This window comes from Mirounga leonina, unplaced genomic scaffold, assembly GCF_011800145.1.
Source record: "Mirounga leonina isolate KUSES-001 unplaced genomic scaffold, KU_Mleo_1.0 Mir_153, whole genome shotgun sequence".
NCBI classification, from domain to species: Eukaryota; Metazoa; Chordata; class Mammalia; order Carnivora; family Phocidae; genus Mirounga; species Mirounga leonina.
Window position 1 is genome coordinate 7,113,339 of NW_023270387.1, and position 22,218 is coordinate 7,135,556.

A 22,218-nucleotide genomic window follows, 5' to 3' on the forward strand; every position below is an offset into this window, starting at 1 on the left:
TTTACATCTTTGAGCCCCTTGTCTAGTTTTTGTAGATAGAATTTTACTACTTTTGTCTTTTAACCTTTGTACTAGCTTTATAAGTGATTGATCTGCTACCATTATGTTTGCTTTTACCAGTGAAGTTTTTTCTCCATTTTCTTCTAGTTAGGGCCTTTTCTTTTCACTTAAGGAAGTCCCTTTAATATTTCTTGTAAGACTGTGGGCCAAACTCTTTTTCCTTCAGTTCTGAAGGGTAATCTTTCCAGCTAGAGTATTCTTGACTGTAGGTTGTTCCCCTTTCAGCGCTTTGAGTATATCCTGCCCCTCTCTTCTGGCCTGCAAAGTTTCTGCTGAAAAATCAACTGATAGCCTTATGGGGTCTTCCTTGAATGTAGTTCTTTTTTCTCTTGCTGCTTTGAATATGCTCTTTAATTTTTGCCATTTTAATTAGTATCTTGGTGTGAAACCCCTTGGGTACCTGCAGGGGTTGCCGCAGTGTGCCCCAGGAAGGAGGCATGCTCAGGATCCTTTTACTACTTACATCTTCCTCCCGGTACCTCCAACGTTCTTTAGAAGCATGGCAGGAAATATGTTAATTCAAAGCAAATACTCAAACCAAAGATAGTTACAAAGAAACTCCTTTGGCTTCCCTTTTTTTCATGCCATTAAAATTGAAAAGAGGCAGTCCCTGTAATAGATGCCTTGTTCCATTTTCGGATTTCTCCATGTTTTCAGGTATTCCTCATGTCTATCACTGGATGATAAATTATAATTTTAAAGTAACCCTTCCCATCCTTTGGTTAACCCAGTTAATGATATGTGTGTATATATAACTTAAGGAAGTGTAGGAAATTCTCTTTCCTAGATATGACTGATGGAATGGCTGGCCCATTGTCCCCCTCTTCCAGGTCCTGTTTTGACGTGAACTACATGAAAATGTGTACTTCCCTGAATTTTTTTCTGTATTACAAAATATGCCTTTATACCTAACCATCATAGGTGACTAACCTAATGCCACGTTAATAAGCAAGTAAGCTGCAATTCTCCATTGAGAAGTATATATTGTGTTGTTACAGCAAATCATGTTATTTTGAGTGCTAATGGAATTGACAAAAAAGTTGAATTCATGTATTTTTCAAATTTGTTACAGAAATATATATGGTTAGATAGAGACAGTGAATTTACAGAACGAAAAGTTAGGATAGTGAAAGTCTTACCAAGAATATGTTGGTCAAGATACTCTGTGTTTATTTTAGTTCCCCTGGTTTCCAGTTTCTAGTTCACAGGGAGTTGCTTCTGTCTGTGAGTTAGAGTCCCTCCGTAGAAGTATCAGGGTTACCCCAGCCAACTCAGTAGCCCTTTCTGCCCCTTGGTCTGCAAATTAATTTCATGTTACTGTCTGGTACAGGCTGAACAATGAATTACAGAATCTGCTGGGAAAGTTGCAATGACTAATAAATCCACAATTAGTTTCCCTTGTGGTTTATTAGTTGCCACTGATGTTCTGAAATCTCTCTTCTTCAAACTTTGGCCCATAGCCTGGCAGCTCCCTAGCACACATTTACTAACTCAGATGCCTTGTCTCCCAGAAGTTTCAAAAATACTCTACCTGGAGTAGAGAATATGGTAGCTTATACAGCAGGTCTCTTTGCAACAGATTAACCCTCACTGGGAGACAAGAGGTGACCTCAGATCCACTCAGGAACCTCACAGGTGAAAGAACAGGGGAAAGGTTGTCTGGAGATACCCACAACTTGTGTGTATTTCTGTACCTGGGTGAAACATGAAAAAACAATAGAAATTGCAGAATACATTGCTCTAGGATCCATAAGAAACAACAGGAAATGATTAAAGTAGGAGACAGGAAATGATTAAAGTAGGAGGAAAAAGACACCTTTATAAGGCTTGGTAACATTGCAGTCTTGAGTTTCTTTTTGCCTTCACCTTTCTCCATCTTTTCCCAAAACTCTGGGAAAACCTCTTTCCCAAAGCCAGTCCCTGAGGAACTGTGTATGCTTACCATCCAAGTACCCCGTCTCTTCCTTGTGCTTGAATCCCACCCACAGCAAGGCTGCCAAAACAGTGAAGGGGATTAGGGGTCTATTCTGATCTGCCCCCTGCATGGTCAGAGCTGCCTGAGGCCATGGCACTCCACTGTGAGGGGGCTCAGCCTTGGCCCCCATCATGTCTCCTCCCTGCATCAAACCTCCACGCAAGCAGCCGGTATCCCTCTTCATGCGTAGGGCTGTAGGACTGAAGACATGTGATCGAGGACCTTGGTACATCTTTGCAGATCTCTCCGGAGTACTGGAAAATAACTCTTAAGATAGAGAATATCAGCTAGGAACAAGGCACATATACTCTTTCCATATCTGATCCACCAAGCAGTCCTGGCTAACTTGGAAAAGGCATCAGACTCCTCACAGCCCTCAAGGGATCAGGCTGATTTTCCTCACCCTAAGATGAAAAGTTGGTTCGTATGGCTCTATATACTCTTTAGTAGGCTGACTCCTTTTGTTTCCCCTTCCTTCCAAGTTATCAGGGCAACTATCTGCCAACTGGATGCTTCATTCTAGGACAGTCTCTTATCCAAATTCTCAAGACTCCTTTTTCCATCCTCTTCATCATTTCTGCTTCCCTAGCTATGTTTTGCATGTTGAATGTAGGGGATCTTGCAGGTAGAACTCAAATCAAAACATTCAAGTAAGGCTAGCAAGTCTCCCTCTTCCACAGGGAAGTTATTCTCAGACCCTAAGGCCATTGGGAAGTATCTTCTCAGTCCCAGGCAAAGAAGGCAAAGGGAAGTTAGGGGGAGAAGAAACAACAGCGAGAAGGCTTGAGAACCAGGGGAAAGGAGCCTAGAGTTTAATTCATTCTTTCTGACTGTCCCAGTTCATTCTTTTATTTCCTGATATTCAGAGATAAAAATAATCCTTTTAAGTAGGGTATTTCTAAAAATCCCTATAAATAAATCAATTTGCCTACTTCAAATGAGCCTTTCTCTGGTTATTGCAAAGCAGGATTTTTATAAGCATGCTTATTCCTTTTTTTTTTTTTTTAAAGATTTTGTATTTATTTATTTGAGACAGAGAATGAGATACAGAGAGCATGAGAGGGAGGAGGGTCAGAGGGAGAAGCAGACTCCCTGCCGAGCAGGGAGCCCAATGCGGGACTCGATCCCGGGACTCCAGGATCATGACCTGAGCCGAAGGCAGTCGCTTAACCAACTGAGCCACCCAGGCGCCCAAGCATGCTTATTCCAAACATGAACAGAGTAAAATAAGCCTTTTGAGAAAGTTACCTGCTGGTAGACTTCTTGTATTCTTCTACCATTAAAGCCAGTGGTGAATCACATGCCAACTTTGAGCCTGTGTTATACAGGAACTCAGAATTTGCAGTGAGAGTTTGGAATTTTCCCTGGGAACCCAATCCCACTGAGTCAAAAGGACATGTTTTATCAAACATTCAGGGTCTCTTACCTAATCAAAGATGGCCACAGATCTTCCAACAAATTCAGCATCAGAAGGACTCACATGAGGTATACCATCTTTATTGCCAAATTGTTGAAATAAAAAAGAAATCAAGGACCAAAAGAACATGCCAATTCATAAATATAGAATTAGCTATTTTTACTACTGCATGCAGACATAGCCCATAAGTGACTACGGAACTATAATGAATTTTCTTCTCTATTTATATGGAATTAAAACTTCAGTTCTTAAACATCATCCTACTTATTTTAGTAAATACTCAACTGATAGTTCATTTGCACCAGGAGCTACAGTGTGCTTGCTCTGATGTCCCGTTTTTATAATTCTTTATCAGAACCTCCTACAAGTATTGTATCCAGCACATATGATGATGCACATCCTTCAACACGCCTCAGTAAGGGGAGATTGAGTTCAGTCTCCTAAAGCTCTCCTAGTCTGTAGACGTCCCCGCTGCAGTTTGGAACCACTGGTCATTTATCTGCTTGGGCTTTTAATATTTCTGGGGATGATTCTGGGCCTTGGTAGCTGGGAGGCACTTCCAAGGTAACAACAACCATTCCAGGGATTTCGTGGTTAGCACTCATTTCTTTGGTCTGATCAGGAGGAAAAGATTGTCTGGGAAAGTGTCAGAGACTCAGAGACCTCCTCTACACACCCACCCTTGCCTGCCTCTCCCACCCCCATGTGAGCCCTGAGCCTGGGTCAAGCATGAGAGCCCATTGCTAATTGCATTGAACCTGATTTCATATTAGTGTGGGGTGTTACTATACCTGGATATGGAATTACTATGTTTTAGAGAAAGCACGCCTTCAACTTTATAAAGTACTGCCAAATTGTTCTCCTGAATAGTTACACCAATTTACACTCCCACCTGTAACGTATGAGTTCCTACTTTCACACATCCTTGGCAACATCTGGTGTTTGCAGACTTTATTTTTTCCAATCTGATGGGTGTGAAGTGATGTCTCATTTTTGGCTTTAATTTGCATGTCTTCACTATTGAGCATCTTTTCATATGTTCGTTGGTCATTTGGGTTTCCTCTTCTGTGAATTCACTGTTCATATCTTTTGCCTTAAAAAAGTGGTTACCCTTCTCAATGTATAGGAGTACTTTATATACTCTGAGTACTACCTTTTCTTTGGTCCTATACATTGCAATACCTTGTCCCAATCTATGGCATTTTTGTTTATTCTTCTGCATAAAGCTTTATGTATGCAAATCTTTCATCTTTTCCTTGATAGCACATGATTGTGTGTCGTCTTTAAGAAGTATTTCCCCATCAGGGCACCTGGGTGGCTCAGTCAGCTAAGCCTCCAACTCTTGGTTTCAGCTCAGGTCATGATCTCAGGGTCATGAGATTGAGCCCCATCTCAGGCTCTGCTCAGCACAGAGACTGGTTAAGATCCTTTCTTCTCTCCCTCTACCCCTCCCCCTGCCCACACATGTGCACACACTCTAAAATAAAATCTTTAAAAAAAAAAAAAATTCCCCATCCTAATGTATGTCCTATAATTTCTTTTACAAGTTTTACAGTATTTTTCATATTTAAATCTTTGATCTACAATTTATTTTTGTGTATGGTAGGAGATAAAAATAGTTGCTTTCCATATAAATAATCAGTTGTCCTAGGACCATGGTAAATGGTCCATCTTCATTAATTTCTAATGTCACTTATACACATGTATTACCTTCAGCTCACTCTTGTTATATATTTTGTTTTTTAATCTTTGTGTGTACCAGTATAACCTTGACTGGATTTCTGTAGTTTTATACTACGTATTGCAGCCAACAGGAAAGTTCTTCCTCTTTTGTTCAATATTGCTTAACCATTCTTGGTCTTTTGTTTTCTCATAGTAATTTTAGGATGAGCCTCTCAGGTTCCCTAAAAATCCCTTTGAGGACTTTTATTGGAATTGCAGTGGACTTACAGATTAATCTGAGAATTGCCATCTTCATAAATAGAGTCTCGCCATCCATGAAAATGGTATATTATTGTTCCTTTCATTCAGGTCCTCACTTATGCCCTTCAATACAGGCTTTCCATTTTGGTTTGCTCCATAAAGCTCTTGTCTATCTTTTCATCTTTAGATTTTAGTTTTTGTTACTTTCACAACTGGGATTTTTTTTAAGATTTATTTTAGAAAGAGAGAGAGTGTGTGTGTGAACAAGGAGGAGAGGCAGAGGGAGAGAGAAAATCCTGAAGCAGACTCTCTGCTGAGGACAGAACCTGACATGGGGCTCAATCCCAGGACCCTGAGATCATGACCTGAGCTGAAATCAAGAGTCAGCCACTTAACTGACTGAGCCACCCAGGTGCCCCTACAAATGGGATTTTTTAGTTAAAATTTTAAATTGGTTTGCTAGTGTAAAGCAATACAGATTTTTGAACTAGAACCTTATATCTTCAATGTAATAACATTGTCCAAGAATATTGTCTGTATGATACAGTTTCTTGCTGTCTGTTGTAATCTGTTCTGGGGCCTAGTACATAGCCAGTTTCATAAATCTTCCACATGTATTTGAAATGATTTTCTCATTTTGTGCAGGTTTCTGTGTATGTCCATTAGATCAAGCTTGTAATTGATCTAGTCTGTATTCTTACTACATTTTCTGCTCCATCATTCAATTAATATTTTCTTTCTACTAATCCAATCATCTTTTGCATTACTCATTTGGAGACTCAGTTCACAATTATCATAGCATCCTTGTGAACTCTCTTTTTACTATTATTTGATAGTTTTGTCCTTCTAACGTTTTTACATGAAAATACATATTCATAGAGCTTTCCACGTTTTCTTTAGTCTAGCTACAAATGATAGAAAACTTGCCTACAGTTTCTTAAATTGAGAGGAGGTATTTTTTCTCAAATAACAAGATCAGAGATAGGTGTGGATCCATCCGCTCAGAAACCCAGGCTCTTTGTATGTGTCTGTGTATCATTCACACTGTGACACCTTTCATCCTCTTGCTGGCTTTCTCCATGTGAGGTATTGTTGGATGGGAGCTGGGGGGGGGGGGGTGGTTGTGGGGCAAGGAGAGAGCAGTAACAACCTTTACTGTCAGTATCAGATGAGATAATACCTGTTTCAGCATCTAGAGAATCTTTGTCCCATGACTGTAAATGATTTGCTGTTGCCACACATCTTGTGAACATTCTTTGCAGAAATAGAAGATCTTATCTTCTGAGTCAGATGTGACCATTTCCCTTCCCAAGTGAAGTCACCAGGGAGAAAGTGCTGATGCAGTGCTCTCTTTAGAGCCAGAAACAGTTAAATGCTCAAGCCTCAGGAAACCACGTCATTAACGACTAGCAAGGCACAATATACTTAGATTTCAAAGCATTAATACAAAATAAAAATATGGTCAGGTGTCAGTGAATGTTTGTATTTAGGAATAATATGTATATTCTCTCAAGAGATGATACCAGTCTTTTCTATAGTTTTTCGGAAGACTGATTGTAGTATTTTCTATGAAACTCAGCATCACTGTGTGTCGTTTGCTGGGGCATTGGCAGGGCCATCGAGTAGCCTGAGTTACCTAGGAACCAGGACCTCAAACTCCTGCTTCCCTTATCCCTCCCTCTGAAACTTCCACTACATCTGAGTCCACCTGTCACCTTGCCCCAGACCATTCTATGGAACAGGAACAGTCTGTGTGATTTGCATTTATAGGCTTTAGGATCTACAAAGCAAGTTGGTCTTTCTGTTTTGTCCTTGAAATGATTATTTAGATGGTTCTAGTACTTCCCAAGAGGTCTAGTAGAATATGTTAATACACCTAATATTTGATTTGTGCTAAAAATTAGAGCATTTACTTACCTTATTTCCTTCACACTGAGGAGTGAAGAATATCTGTCTCCATTATGGAGCTCAAGCTGCAAAAAAAAATACAAAAAAACAGTTGTTATATTCAAAGCAGGAGACTGTTTCTTTTACAAACAAACATTAGAATCAGTGTTAATTTTTGAATTACTAGGTTAAAGTGCATAGGCAGAGCCTGGTGCTAGCTAAGTATTTATTGAGTGACTACACTTTCATCTGAGCATTTTCTTGTAGGCGCTAAGACTGCTTAATCCAATTTTGAATGCCCTTTTGTCATCATTAATCCTTGTCCAACACAATATTGTTAAAAGCAGGTGTCTTTTTTAAAGGACATGGGAAGTGTTTCTTGTAGGCAATTAAGCATTGTGAACATGATTTTCTGTTTACAGATTTTTTTCTAGGTGACTTCTTTCACATTTGACTGAAGTTTTTGCTGTGGTGGAGACCCCTTCCTTTTCTCCCCCATCCTGATTAAAACTTTCAGACTAGTTAACCTTTACAACTTGACACTGGAAAAACTCACTTTTCTTTATTCTCCCCATAAGAATGATCCCAATTTTCATGTTTCCTCACAGATTTTCAGCTTTCCAGATTCTCTGTGTTTCTCTGAGCTGTACAACTCCATCTTAAATTTGAAGTCCATCACTATTGTAATTAGGTGGTCATTTATGCTGACAAATTTGAATTAAGTTGAATTTATTTTGTTGTGTCTTACGTGTTCTAAAATCATATTTCAGCCATGGAAACAAAGAAGTATTTTCCTGCCGGGGAATCAAATTGGCAGTGGATTGGTTTTTGGAAAGAGGCCACAAAGATGTTACAGTTTTTGTTCCGGCTTGGAGAAAAGAGCAGTCCCGGCCTGATGCTCTAATCACAGGTAAGCCCTGGGAGCGGTCTGGTCATAGCTTCAGACGTACCCGGGCAGGTCATCAGACGCTGTCAGATGTTGCACTGATGAAGATGTCCATCAACTCTGATGATAAGCAAACAGCAATCCTTGCTCCATAAACCAATGGTTTGGGGTTGTTTTCTTTTTGTAATTTGGAAACTTTTTACTTCAAATTTTGTAAAATTTTGACTTTGGGACATGCATAGGAGTCAGGAGACCTAGATTAAAATTCTGGTTTTGCCACTTACTAGCCGTTGGACTTTGAGCAACATGCTTGGACCTCTGTTTCTCTTTCTGCAATATGAAGTCAGTGATGTAGTTCACAACAGACCTGCAGGACCCTGGAGCTCTGCTCTCTGGGGTCAAGTAGAAGGAAGGGACTCCGTCTCAATACAGTGTATTTTGTGTTATTTTATAATTTTTACATTAATTTAAAATGTAATTTAAAAATGTATGAGTTTCAGGCAAAAACTGTTAATGATTGTTGCTGAACATTTTGCTGAAGTTAACCCTTCCTGCCCCTCTGCCCACCTCCAACATTAACAAAAACTGAGGAACTTGTGTGAAGAAAACTATACTTTTCAAATCAAAAACAGAGAGACCACATACCTGAAGGGAAGATTAATCATCAAGTCATTACTTGAGCCAGGGTAGGAATAAATAGGCAAGACATGGTGAAGTCCAGAGCTGTGGAATCAGACCCTAGTCTATATAAACTGTAAAGGGAAGAAGGTGTCAGAATTCAACCAGAAGCACCAAGACATTGGATAACTTTTGGAAAAAATATACATATTTAGATCCTTATCTTCCACCATATAACAGTAAATTCCAGATGGTTGAAGAATTGTCAAAAACACTAGTCTTTGAATGGCTGGGGAAAACTTTAGTAAAGTTAAAATTTTTGGAGGAAATTACAAAGGAAAAGATAATTTTCATTGCATGAAAATCTAAACTTCTGTATTTTGGAAAATTTTCTTTAAAATGAGAACTTTTTTATTTGCCTAAGGGGAAAAAAATACAACAAATAAAGAATCCATGTCCTTAACATCTAAAGAGCTCGTAGACGCTGGGAAAACAAACAGAGCTCTCCCCAGCATATAAATGGTAATGTGGTAGGAATAGACAGCTCACAGAATGCAGGTGCCCAATAAGAGAAAAAAATTCAGCCTCATTAGCAGCTCAAGAAATGACAAATTTAAACAACTCTTGTATTTCACCCATCAAATTAGCAGATTGAAAAACTGGTAAGCCTCTGGGACCTCTTCCTTCACTGCTGTGGAAACGAATTGATACAACCTTTCTAAAGAACAGTTGGGTCTTAAAATATTAATATTCTTGGATCTACTAGTTCCCCTTCTAGGCATAATTCCTCAGAAAATAAGCAGTGTTACAGGCAAAGATTTAGAACCACAAAGACATCCAGTGCATTATTATTGAAATTTATATTCACTAGAATGGTTCAAGAAGTTATAATATGTATTAGAATATTTAGGCAGAATTTCTAATGATCTGAGGAAGTGCCCTTTTCCATAGAAGTTTATACCTAGACCAATGATGGCAAGAACAGAATACACAAAAAATGACTAGAAGGAAATACGCCGAAGTGTTCACAGTAATTGACTCTGTGTCATGACTTTGAGGTTTTATTTCTCCCTACTTCTGAGTATTTTCCCTTACTTTCTTAATTTTGCTTAAGGAACTTAAAATATTTTTAATAATCAGGGGGAAAATAAATCGAAAAAGAGAAAACAATATTTAAACGTGTAAATGACTGGAAAGCTTGAACATGAAAGGAACAGGAGCCCAAGAAGGGAAAAGGATCGTGGGCATGGCAGGTGTGTCTGAGTTTAATTTTTAAAGTACCAGCACGCCAGGGCTCTGGAATGCATCAGGATGCAGTGTACTTTGTAAACTGCATTCAGCTCCACTTGACCCTCGAACGACACAAGTTTGAACTGCCTGGGTCCACTTATAAACGGACTTTTTATCATATAGTAAACATTTTCGCTTATGATTTTCTTCATAATAAGAATACAGTATAGAATACACATAACACAAGACGTGGCTTCCATGCGGTGGTTAAGTTCTGGGGGCTCAAAAGTGAGGGAGGCAGCACCCTAACCCCTGCCTTTAGGGCTGCTCAAAGGTCCGGAGGTGTTTTCTCCCCCTGGGTAATAATTCTAACTAAAACCTTCAACCAGATAAAACCTGGTAAATTGAATAGTCCATTATTTTTTCACTGTACAAAAAAGGAAACTTGACCCACATTTTCAGGCTCTCCCAGAGATTCAGATGAGCGCTTTTTCCAGTGAGATAACACCGATTTTATAAGCACAAAGCTCTGTATCAGGTGCTGTGCTAGGAATTAGAGATGCAGTTCAACTTACTAGCCATACTGAACCCGTATCTATTTAAGTTAGGATTATTTGTCCAGATTGGCTATTCTTTTTACCTCATTAGCTATTCTAGAAAAAGCAAATGAAGCAAGATGATGTTGACCCTTAGGCCACCACACTTATTTCTCTAATCACTCCGTGGCGTATCGTGTATGAGTAAACACTTCCACAATTAAAGTAGCATGGCTTATTCATGAACATAGTCACTAACCTGGAAGACCTAAGAAGATCCATCTCTAAGTACCCCATGCATTCATTCTACAGACATTTACTGAGTATCTCCTGCTTTGCTTCCTGGGCCGAGCGCTAATGGAAAGAGAGAGAAACATTTTGAGAGCAGGGACATTTCATTTATCAGGGCAACACACAAAAATAATTATAACATGACAAATCCTGTAGTTGAGACTGAGCTTTTCAGTTTGTCCTGGTTTTCTGTAATTAAGAGATCAACAGTTACAGCTGTTAAAATTCAGTTGAACAGTGTTGAGAGCTTGCTAGGCTCTGTGCTAAGTGCTTACATGTGTGACAGCTCCCTGACTTCTAGCCTCCTGACTGCCTCAGAGGCTCAATAAGGGATGACTGCCAGGTATAGAAAATGCCAGAACCTGAGGTTTCTGCATGATTTGCTGCTTCTAACACCCACATTTCCAGCAATTCCGCTCTGGTGCGCTTCTAAACCAATGCTCCGGTCCTGATGAAATCATGTCAGGCACATCATGAAGTCTGTACGCCAGCTTTGGAACCAGCCGACCCCTAATCCCTCGCTGTTCCCTCCGAGGGACCCTGGCTCATCCCCAGTACCCTGTTGCGGCGATTACAGCCCTTGCTCACCTAGTCTGCGTGTCTGTCTGGTGACTGACACCTTCTTAAGGAGAATACTTGGCACGCCATACCTGGTCTCCCCTGAAGACAGAGATTTTTTAAAAATTAGTAATTGCAGTTAATAAACATGGAGAAGTGGACTTTTTTTCTTTCCTTTTTTTTTTTTTTTTCAATCATGACCTCCTGACTCTGGGCCAGAATGTACAATTGTGGGAAGACAGGAGGTAGAAGAGCCCAAGTAGGAAGAAGGGATGGTGGAGAGAGAACTTTTATCGTTAATCAAAATAGGGACGCCAGCACCTCTAAAAAAACAAAACAAACCAAAACCCCTCTAAACAAGTCCGAGTTACAAAGTGCTGACGAACATGCCCACAGAAGACAAGGAGCGTTCCTCTAGTTAGCCTTACTCTGTCTGGGGCAGCTTTCCCCTCTACTCACATCTGAGCCCTTCCTCACGCAGTCCACCCTGTGAGGATGCTGCACTTGTTGCCACGTGTTTCCTAGGAAAGGACCCGAAACAGGTGAAGGTCACGTCTGTAGTGACAGTACTTCCTCCACTGTGTCCTCAGTGAAGCTTCCGCATCGTAAGACTCTTCCCCGCCACCTCAGGGGCCCTACTAGTGCTCCTCAAAGTCTCCCCCATCACCTCCACTCGTCAGAAAACAGAAGAACAAAATAAACGGGCTTTGGCGGGGGGAGGACGCGGGCGCCCCTGAACCCCACACAGCTGCATTGTCAGAACGGCGTAATGAAAAACATCACTGAGCAAATGGATGTTTATTCTGTTAAAGTTTTAAACCGTTTTTAATGACTTTGGGGGCTATGATTAAAGCCGTTATTATTACAATCCTCAGGGAAAAATATTGGGAATTAAAAATGTGTTCTATCTACAAACTGTAAATCATAATCCCTAATGAAATGAGGGCATAAATCAGTTCCTCTCATAAAAGCTCACGTTGTATGCAAGTTGCCCCGTGTGTTATGTCTGTACTTACTCGTGAAATTCTGCCCCGATCGTCCTTGCAGATCAAGAAATTCTGCGGAAATTAGAGAAGGAGAAAATCCTGGTGTTCACACCATCCCGACGAGTGCAGGGCAGGCGGGTGGTGTGCTATGATGACCGGTTCATCGTGAAGCTGGCTTTTGAGTCAGACGGGATCATTGTGTCCAATGACAACTACAGGGACCTGGCAAACGAGAAACCGGAGTGGAAGAAGTTCATAGATGAGCGATTGTTAATGTACTCCTTTGTCAATGACAAGTAAGTGAACCCATTCACTGATGGGGCGGTGGGGCAGGGCGGGGGGGTCCTGCTTCCCTGCACGCAGAGCCCTCGCTGCGCCTGCCACAGGCCAGACCCAAGTCACGTCTCTTCCCACAGCCCCATAGCCTACTTCTCTGATCCCCGGGCCAGAGCGGGGGAGGGGGGGGTTCAGGAAGCCGTGGGTGAGGGACAGGCCCCTGCGCTGTAGGACGCGAACATGGCACATCTGTCAGAACGGACAGGGACGGTTCTGGAACATATCGACCCCCCCAAAACACTGCCTTTCAGAATCTGCCTAGAGCCTTGATCACTTAGATCTATTTTTAAAATACGTGATTTTTGTAAATATTATACCAATGGTAAGACTCCAGTCATGATTAAGTTGATAAATGGGCAGAGAACAATAAAAAGCAGGTCTCCTGAGAAATAAGTGTATTTCCAAAATGGGGGGAAGTTCGCCTGTTGATAATCAAAAATGTGAACTAAATTTACAAAGAACATATTTTTTCACCCATTTAATTCACAAAAATATTGTTGCATGTGCCCTGTGCTGTTAAAGATACAGTGAAACTGCTCACACAGTTTGGCGTGGGTTAACAGAAGCCTTGGAAATACGTATACCCTCTCAGGCCCATCATCTCCTTTCTGGGAATATATAGTCTGAGGAGAAAAAGACCAGATATGTTCATTTCTGTATTTTTTATAATTGCAAGAATTCAGAGGCAGCTGAAGGTACAACAGAGAAATCAGTTAAGCCGCTCTGCATCTAGCAGAATATTCTTCAGCTCTTCAGCATTATGAGTATAAAGGCTATTGAGGAACATGGAAATTTGTTAGAAAGACAAAACAAAATTATATTTGTGTTGGGAAATGTGTATGCATACAGAAACGACTAAAATGCAACACATGAATGGAAAATAGTTGTATTAAGATCCTAGGATTGAGTGACACTTCTGTTCTTAATGTTGCCACATTGTTTTAACAAATAGTGAACACTGTATTTGTTAAGTGTTCTTAGCCACGTTGACACTCCCTTAACATTGTTCACATTTCATGGGTAACTGCTTGGCCCATTTCAAGTTCCAGCATTGACATAACAAGTAGCAGAGCTCTTCAGTTGTAACTTCTTCCTGTTGTGCTATGCATGCCGTGAACTCTTGCATCCGGGAGATTTTTTCCATCTCTCTGCTGAGGCGCAAAGAGAGTGGGCTGTGGGGTTCGATGTGGAATCTCAACTGTGCAGCGTGAACTCAGTCACTTAATTAGGAAAGTGTATTAATCTGCAAAAATTAATACCTGAAGGGCCCACGGTCAGGAAGAAAGGAGAGGAGGGGGTATGCATGTTCCCAGGCCGGGAGCGGGGTTGGTCCGTTGTCCGTGTTCCTGTCCACTGCTCCTCGCTTCCCCGGCCTCTATACTTGACAAGATCGAGGCTCACGGAGTCCCCCTAAAATGGCATTGTGTTGTTTTCTGAAGTCCTCACAAAAATCCCAAGACTGACAGGAAGAAAGAATTCATGAGAACATGCAAGGCTCAAAACTTACTTGACTTAAAACCAGTACAAGTTCAGCTTGACACGTTCTACTTTTGTGTTCATTAAGAAAATTCTGTGTACTGAGATTTTTTTACCCCATAAACGCTGAGTCAAAATACTTGATTAAAAATGTTTTAAAGACCTTCGAGTGAATCAGTCTCTACCCTCTGTCTTCAGAATTAAATGATCAGCCTCCTACATCACTTCGTATTCTGTCCCTGACAGGTTCATGCCCCCTGATGACCCTCTTGGCAGACACGGCCCAAGCCTGGATAATTTTCTGAGGAAGAAACCTATTGTTCCTGAACACAAAAAGCAGCCTTGTCCATACGGTAACTTTCCTTGTAACTATTAAACATATGCCTTCAGAACACAGTCTGTTGTTAAACTTTTGGTAATAAAAATAAATATGTTATATTTTGGATGGCATAGTATGTGGTTCTTTGAATTGTAATTAAACATCTTAGCCGTGGGGAAAAAAAAGTAATTATTTTTACCTAGTCGAGTTCCATGCAAATGCATTTCCCAGAGTTAAAACATGGGTTCCAAAAACTCTGCTTAATCGGGCAGGTACAAACGTGGAGTTCTGACATCGAGCTACACCTCAGATGGGCAGGGGTTTAGCACATTACCGCGGTACGTTTTGCTCTTCAGAACAGAAGGTCCTGATTGCGAAGCCAGACTGGAAGAGGATGGGCAGGGAGGAGTTGAGGACACAGGGTATGGTATTAACCCAAACCCCTGGAGGTGACTTAATCACCCAGCCAGTGTGTCGGCCACTCTAGAGAGGACCGAAGCGGGGAGGACTGCCGGGGAGCAGGTCTCCAGAGGAAGGGACAGAGGAGCGACTTAGCTTACCTTCCATTTCGGCCTTTGTTCCTCTCACAAGTTAAAACCCTGAGCTGCCAGGGCCTGGTGGAACGCTGCTTTGCCTAATTAATGTTCCTCTTCGTAGGAAAGAAGTGTACCTATGGACACAAGTGCAAATATTACCATCCCGAGAGGGGCAGTCAGCCGCAGCGGTCGGTGGCCGATGAGCTTCGTGCCATGTCTAGAAACACCGCGGCCAAAACCGCCAACGAAGGCGGACTGGTGAAGAGCAACAGCGTTCCCTGCAGCACGAAAGCGGACAGCACTTCCGACGTCAAACGAGGTGCTCCGAAGAGGCAGTCGGACCCGAGCATACGGACCCAAGTCTACCAAGACCTAGAGGAAAAGCTTCCCACCAAAAACAAATTGGAAACCAGGTCTGTACCCTCTTTAGTTAGTATCCCGGCTACTTCTACTGCAAAACCCCAAAGCACTACATCTCTAAGCAATGGCCTTCCATCTGGAGTTCACTTCCCACCTCAGGATCAAAGACCCCAGGGACAATATCCTCCAATGGTGATGGCAACCAAAAATCATGGAACGCCAATGCCTTATGAACAGTATCCCAAATGCGACTCGCCTGTTGACATCGGGTACTACTCCATGTTGAATGCATATTCAAATCTGAGTATCTCAGGCCCGCGCAGTCCTGAAAGGCGTTTCTCCCTGGACACGGATTACAGGATCAGCTCCGTGGCCTCCGACTGCAGCAGTGAAGGGAGCATGAGCTGCGGGAGCAGCGACTCGTACGTGGGGTACAGCGACCGGTCCTACGTCAGTTCCCCCGACCCGCAGCTGGAAGAGAGTCTCAAGTGCCAACACATGCGCCCGCACAGCCGCCTTAACTCCCAGCCCTTCCTGCAGAATTTCCACGACCCCTTAGCTAGAGTGCAAAGCTACAGTCACGAAGAACCAAAGTACCATCACAAGCCGCCGCTGCCGCACCTGGCCGTGCACCTGCAGCACCCGGCCGTGGGCGCCCGCTCCGGCCGCCCCGGCGAGTACCCCTCCGCGCCGAGTTCCGCGCCCGCGAAGGCGCCCCACCTGGGCCGGTCCCTCGTGGCCACGCGCACAGACAGCATCTCGGACTCCCGGCTGTACGACGGCTCTCCTTCCCGGCCGAGAAAGCCTTACCCGCGCCCCGAAGGGCTGGCAAGCTGGGAGCGGCAGGGCTTCGGCCCGGACGCGTACGGCTACCGGCAGACCTACTCCTTGCCCGACGGCGCCGCGCGCTTCCCCTTCCAGAGCCCGGCCGAGCCGCCGGAGCCGGCGTGGCGCGTGCCGTACGGCGGGACGGCCCCGGAGCCTCCGCGGTACCGCGACAGCCGAGAGAAGGTTTACGTCAACTTGTGCAACATCTTCCCGCCGGACCTCGTGAGGACGGTCATGAAGAGGAACCCTCACGTGACCGACGCCCAGCAGCTCGCCGCGGCCATCCTGGTGGAGAAGGCACAGCTGGGCTACTGAAAGATGATGCACCCTTGTGGTGTCGAGTAGTCTGTGTTCAGCTCAAAGGCTGAGGGAGGTTTGCTACAGTAGCACACGTGATCCCTTCTCGGCAAGGAGGTTATCGAGTATCCATTTATGTGAAACACTGTATCCTGGAACCTGTATGCATAGCCCCCCGTAGTGCAAGTGTCACGGGATTGCGTTACACTCGAACTTCTTTTTAAGCCTTCCCTTTTTAAAGCTCTCTCCTTGGCTGGAAATTGTTCCAGTTTGATTTATTAGAGGTCCCTGTGATCTTTGATATTAATCTTTGGTGCATCAGGGGTTTATATGCAGCACTTTTTATCCTTGTTTCGTGTTTTATTAACTTGGTGTTTGTCTATCAACTGCAAGCAGTTACGATACTTTCAGAATGTCGAACATTTCACTAGACCCTAGCCGACTATTTTTGCAAGCCAAGCTTAGTTGGAATCTTTTACAGCTTTTTAAGTTATTTTTATTTGGGGAAGGTGGGCTCCTTTGTGCTATAATCATTATTTATAGAAACAAAGATATACTACAGCACTGACTTTATATTTTAAACAAAATGTAAGTTACCAGTTTATATGGAAATGGGTAACAGTCTATATTAGAATGATTTACAATATGGCACTTTTCATCGTTTTATTTTTGTTCGGATTTTTTTTTTCTGTTAATTAATTTAATACGGTTGACTTAAAGGAAAGCAGATGCAATCAATGGAAAAATTGTTTCCATTTTTTTTTTTTTTTTTTTTAACGAGTAAGGCAAAAGCCGTAACTATTCCAGTTTAGAGCTTTGTTATCCAGCTATGATGTGCTTCTAGACGGTAGAAAATGGAATTGAATTCCCAGATTCTCATTAACCTGTATTTTTAATGTGTTCGTCCTTCTTGTTTCGGGGCACAATACTGGATAAAAGAACCCTTTCACAGTACTTGCCTGTTTTTAATGAATCTAATTATTCTCAATGCAACTTTTATATTTAATATACTCTTTAGCTTTCCTGCTATTTATCAAGGCTGGCCTGAGGTGGGTGTATGTGTTGAGGATATGCAAAATTTATCGATACTGCACTATAGGAATGGTGGTGGTGGACGTGTTGTTAAGTGGTAACTTAAAAATGTTTGTAAGATACTGTATATTTTCCATTTTCCTGAAGGTAGTTTTTTGGGGGGCCTGTTATATTATTAAGGCCAGATTCTTGCCACAAATAGTGTAGTTTTAGCTACAGACTAAAGTCTGTTCTAGTATTAGTAAGGGATATTTCTGGTTTCAGAGTCATGGGTTTTGCTAGATGCGAATTCATCTTTGTCCTCAGCAGACAGACCTCGCACTGAGGGGCAGTCGGGTACCTCACGTGACTTCACTGTTGCCTCCAGGCTCCGAATTTCACTTCGTGCGACAGACCCCCTCCTGATCTGTGTCTGTCGTCTGCCTCGATGCCCGGGGTATTCCGACCATTCTCCATGCTGCAGTTTGAAGGAAAGCCCTGAAAAGCCAGAAAGTACCTTTTACTGTTGATACAAATTGTATCTTTTTAACTATAAGAACTATTTTGATTTGTAGATCTAGTGAAAACACAAATGTGTAACTATGATTAGACTTTTGGGCAACATTTTATCCCTTATTTAAATACAAAATTTTAAAGTAAAATTGAGGTCTAGGATAGGGTAGAAGATAAAAGTAACAATTTAGGTAAGTAAAAGTGTCTGTCTTAGTTTTATAGAATATATTAAAATACATTAAATACATTTATTGGCATTTTCTTTCTCCTAAAACTTATCTAGCGAGAACTTAAAAATAAAGGTAAAATGCTGCCTGAAAATAATGTCCAAGCACCTTTGACTAGGATAACATTTTCACTACTTGTGTGACACTGTGTGTTGCACGAAGTAGGATTTGGGTATACAGTAAATGCTTCTAAAAGGCATTGTGCATATTGACATATCCAATAATCTGAACCGTGTTCAGCAAACTTAATTCAGGAAAGTGGTGTTCTACACAATTATTGCTGTTGTTGTTGAGGTGAGTGTGGCCCTCCTCTGTACCCAGAAACCATGCAGACGGTGACACGCAAACCATTCTGAGTGATGTCTGGGTGCGACCCTGCTCACTTTGTGAATCTCTTCTCCCTGATTTCGTCCGTCACTCTCAGTAGAACAAGTTTAAGTGTGGAAGTAAACCAGTACCAAAAATAGGGTTACAGATGTGGAGTACCGTTTGTTTTAGTCCTGTTCTAAGCCTTTTTTTTTTTTTTTTTTTTTTTAGTATGAAATCCTTTTTAAATTGTAGGTTTTGCTCCCATTTTCTTCATGTTAGCATTTTCACCATCTGAAGACTCTGCCACACTTTACTAAATCGATTTCAGGAAGATCTTCAGTGACTTGTGTATCGTACTTTCAGTCTGAGCTGCTCGTGTTTTTAGCTAACTATTTGTCATTGCTTCGTGGGTTTTAAACCATGGAAAGAGTGTAGCTCGCCACTGCCTGTCCTGAAGTGAATAGCTCTAAACTGCTCGCACTGAAAGCCTTCAGTAGAATGACCTGGGAGTGAAGAAGTACCAGTTTTCTTAGGTCAAGAGAACAATGTGTCCCCTCCCCCCTCCCTTTTTTTTTTTTTTCAAGCACCCATGTTGCTTTCGGAGCTTAAGAATGAGAGATTTGGAAGATTTTAGATACAGCAAATTCTTAATTCTCTCAAGCAATAAGTAAAAGGATCCATCACTAAATTAAGTCCATAGCTGATCCCAACCTTCATTGCAGCCAAAACTTTCACCTTAATCCTATCTTCGACCAGATTTGATAGCAGATAACTGGAGAGGGAGGTGTTAGCAGAGAAATGCCCAGAGCGCTCACCTGCTAGAAGAGAGAGAATTCCGATTGGAGCATTCGGCCCCTGACAGTTGGCTGTACTTTACCCAGTAATTAGCCAGTTCCCGGTCTCGGTGTCTCAGTAGAGAGGGAGCAGCATCCAGCTGGCCGAGTCCCGGCCCTCACGGCTTCCTCCCTGCACGTGATACGTCTGTTTTCCGTCCGTTTACGATCTCTGTATCCTGATAGAGTTTGTCGTTGACCTCAACGTTTGAAAGAAACGCACCCCAGTATCAAATGTGTGATACTGGTAGAAACTTGAACTTTGTGCTTTTATGAAATTTCCTTTATGAGAATATGTAATATAACTTAAAAAAAGAGCATTTTTATATGTATATATACATCCACGCCTACATACTTGTCAAAAGTATTAAAAACGGGAGAGGGTGTTATGCTGTCGGTCTGACCTTCCCCTCACCGAACTACGTCTGAGTTGTGGAGGACCAAGCCTGCAGCCCAGTGACCAACGAGAAGGTTTTAGAACCACTTGAACGGAAAGCAACTCTTCAGTGGTTTTATTCCTGGTATTTTTAAAGAGTTATTTTGATAATTTTAATAGAATGTGTAATTTTAAAACACAAAAAACTTAAAGTAGTATTGATTATACAGATAATTATTTAACATGTCTTTTACGGATGTATCCATGTATATGGACAGTAATATATTTATGAAACAAATATACTTTGATTATGTTGTAGCTCTTAGTTTGTGATAGGTTAGATAGGGCTCTGGATATGTATGTGTGTGTGTGTGTGTGTGTTTTGAAAACTCTCGAGCTGTTTTTCCCCCGATTTAATGGCACTGACCCTAAGGTATATTTGTTTTCGTTCTCATTTTTGCTATCCAACTGACTTACTCAAGATGAGCTAGTTCCTAGGTATACACCCACAAATACAACGAAGTGTAAAATCCATGAACTACACACGTGCATTAGCATCAGAGAAAGTGAGTTAATCCAAGCTAGAGAAGCACGCATTATTTCAGATCGGCCTGGGAAACTCCCTAGGGCCGGGACTGACCCAACTTTTTCGGTCAAGGATCAGGCAGGAACTCATCCAGGCCTTGAGAGTCATCTGGTCTCTCTAAACTGCTCATCTCGGCTCATACAACACAAACGCAGCGCAGATGAGAAAGTAAATGAGCAGTGTGGCCGTGGGGCAATAAAACCTTCCTTAGCAGCGGCCCGGCTGGGCTGGTGGGCGGCGTTCGCGCCTCCCCGGCCCAGAGGGAGAAAACCCAGGATTATTAAGCCGGAAGTCCTGACACATGTTAATGTAAGAAATAAGAACTGTGTCAGTTGACATTCAAAGACAGTGTTATTACTGATGGCCTTCCAAAGAGGATTGCAAGGCGGTCCTATTAAAGCATCCGAATTTCCTTGTTTATTCTGTCTTATCCATTACTTATTAGAGGTACTTCTCAGTGTTTAACCGCACACACAAAAAAGCATTCTGGCAACAGATGTTTTAATAAGTATTGAAATTTTTTCATGAACTTTGTATTTCTCTTGACAAATGGGAATACCTTACCTGCATTTAGTTTTTTATGGGCCTCATGGACCAAAAATTCTGTTGTATTTTGAAAATTAGCATGTAATTAGCCACAAAATATTTTAAAGACTGCATTTGTCAGTTACATCTTTCTGCTGGTTTTTTGACTTCTAAAAAATGACAGATGTGCCCTTCTTTAAAAATGGTTTTAAAGGAGATAAATATATTGTAATTTCACATACTATAGCTTTATTCTGTAAGATTAAAAATTGTGACTAGTGTAATTGTAGCTATAATGTGCATTTGCTGTATTGTGACTCTTTTAAGAAACCAAGCGTATCCCTGCTTTCTCTGTCCAAACCTTTAGTATAGATCTTTTTAGACACCTTAAGACTGTCCTTGGTGAATATTTTGATCATGTGTGATTTTAAATTCATTGAAACTACACACTGTTGAGCGTGTTCATTCACAGTGCTTTATAAACTGTGTTAACATTATGACATTATTTCTGTAAGAACATTAGTTTTGAACATCACCATCCACTTCAGTTATACTTTTAAAGTTGGAATACAACTCTAGCTTTTTAACAGTGTTTACAGCTTTAAAAAAAAATTTTTTTTTTTAATTTTTCTTTAACGCCATCTGTTAACCTGCTCTTTGTTACAATAACAGTTATGTGTTAGGAGTAGCTTTTTCCCTATGGTCCCTAGTCTTGAGATTTAAAAACAATTTAAGGTTTTGACCATTTGGCAGTTAAAACTTTTTTGAAAAGTCTGTCCATCTATTAATTTAGTTTGATAAAATTTGTAAAACTTCACTTTTAAACCATGTACCAAATCTGCCAAGTGTCTGTATAAAATATTTCGGTTGAATAACAAATTGTTGTCCATTAAAGCTTTTGACCCCTCTCTCACTTAAAGCAGTTCGTGTCTCAAGGGAAAAAAACATTGAAAAGCAATGGCTTGTTTTTATATAGTATATGTTTTAGATTTTCTTTGGTTTTTTGAAATTACAGGTTTTCTACATAATACAAAGTACCCACAAACAGGCCAACTTCCTCAGAGACGTGAACCCAGGGCTGCCAGTGAACCAGATGACTGATGTCATCATTTCCTGTTAGGTTGTTCCCCCCACTCCCACCCCCCGGACCCTCGTCCTATGCTGATGGAATTTCCAATTTGGTTCCTCCAATTTTTCTTACAGGAAAATAAGGTACAGAATGTTTAGAACAACCATCTGACAAACTGATGTGATTCTATTTATCCTCTGTTCTCTGTGTTTCTGTAATGGAATTTTTACAACTCCAAAAAGCAGTATTT

At 41.5% G+C, this 22,218-nt stretch overlaps 1 protein-coding gene across 3 annotated transcripts in view; it reads left to right on the top strand.

Annotated features, from left to right (window-relative positions):
* Nucleotides 1-21,829, top strand: part of ZC3H12C (zinc finger CCCH-type containing 12C) — a 54,107-nt gene extending 32,278 nt beyond the window's left edge. For 2 of the 3 annotated variants that reach the window (XM_035008880.1, XM_035008881.1), the window contains 4 exons: nt 8,033-8,172; nt 12,429-12,663; nt 14,426-14,532; nt 15,156-21,829. In XM_035008880.1, coding sequence (XP_034864771.1) covers nt 8,033-8,172; nt 12,429-12,663; nt 14,426-14,532; nt 15,156-16,537 — 1,864 coding nt within the window. In that variant the 3' untranslated portion in view covers nt 16,538-21,829. The remainder of the gene's footprint in view (nt 1-8,032; nt 8,173-12,428; nt 12,664-14,425; nt 14,533-15,155) is intronic. The other variant, XM_035008882.1, reaches the window with a different exon arrangement.
* Nucleotides 21,830-22,218: the final 389 nt, after the last annotated feature.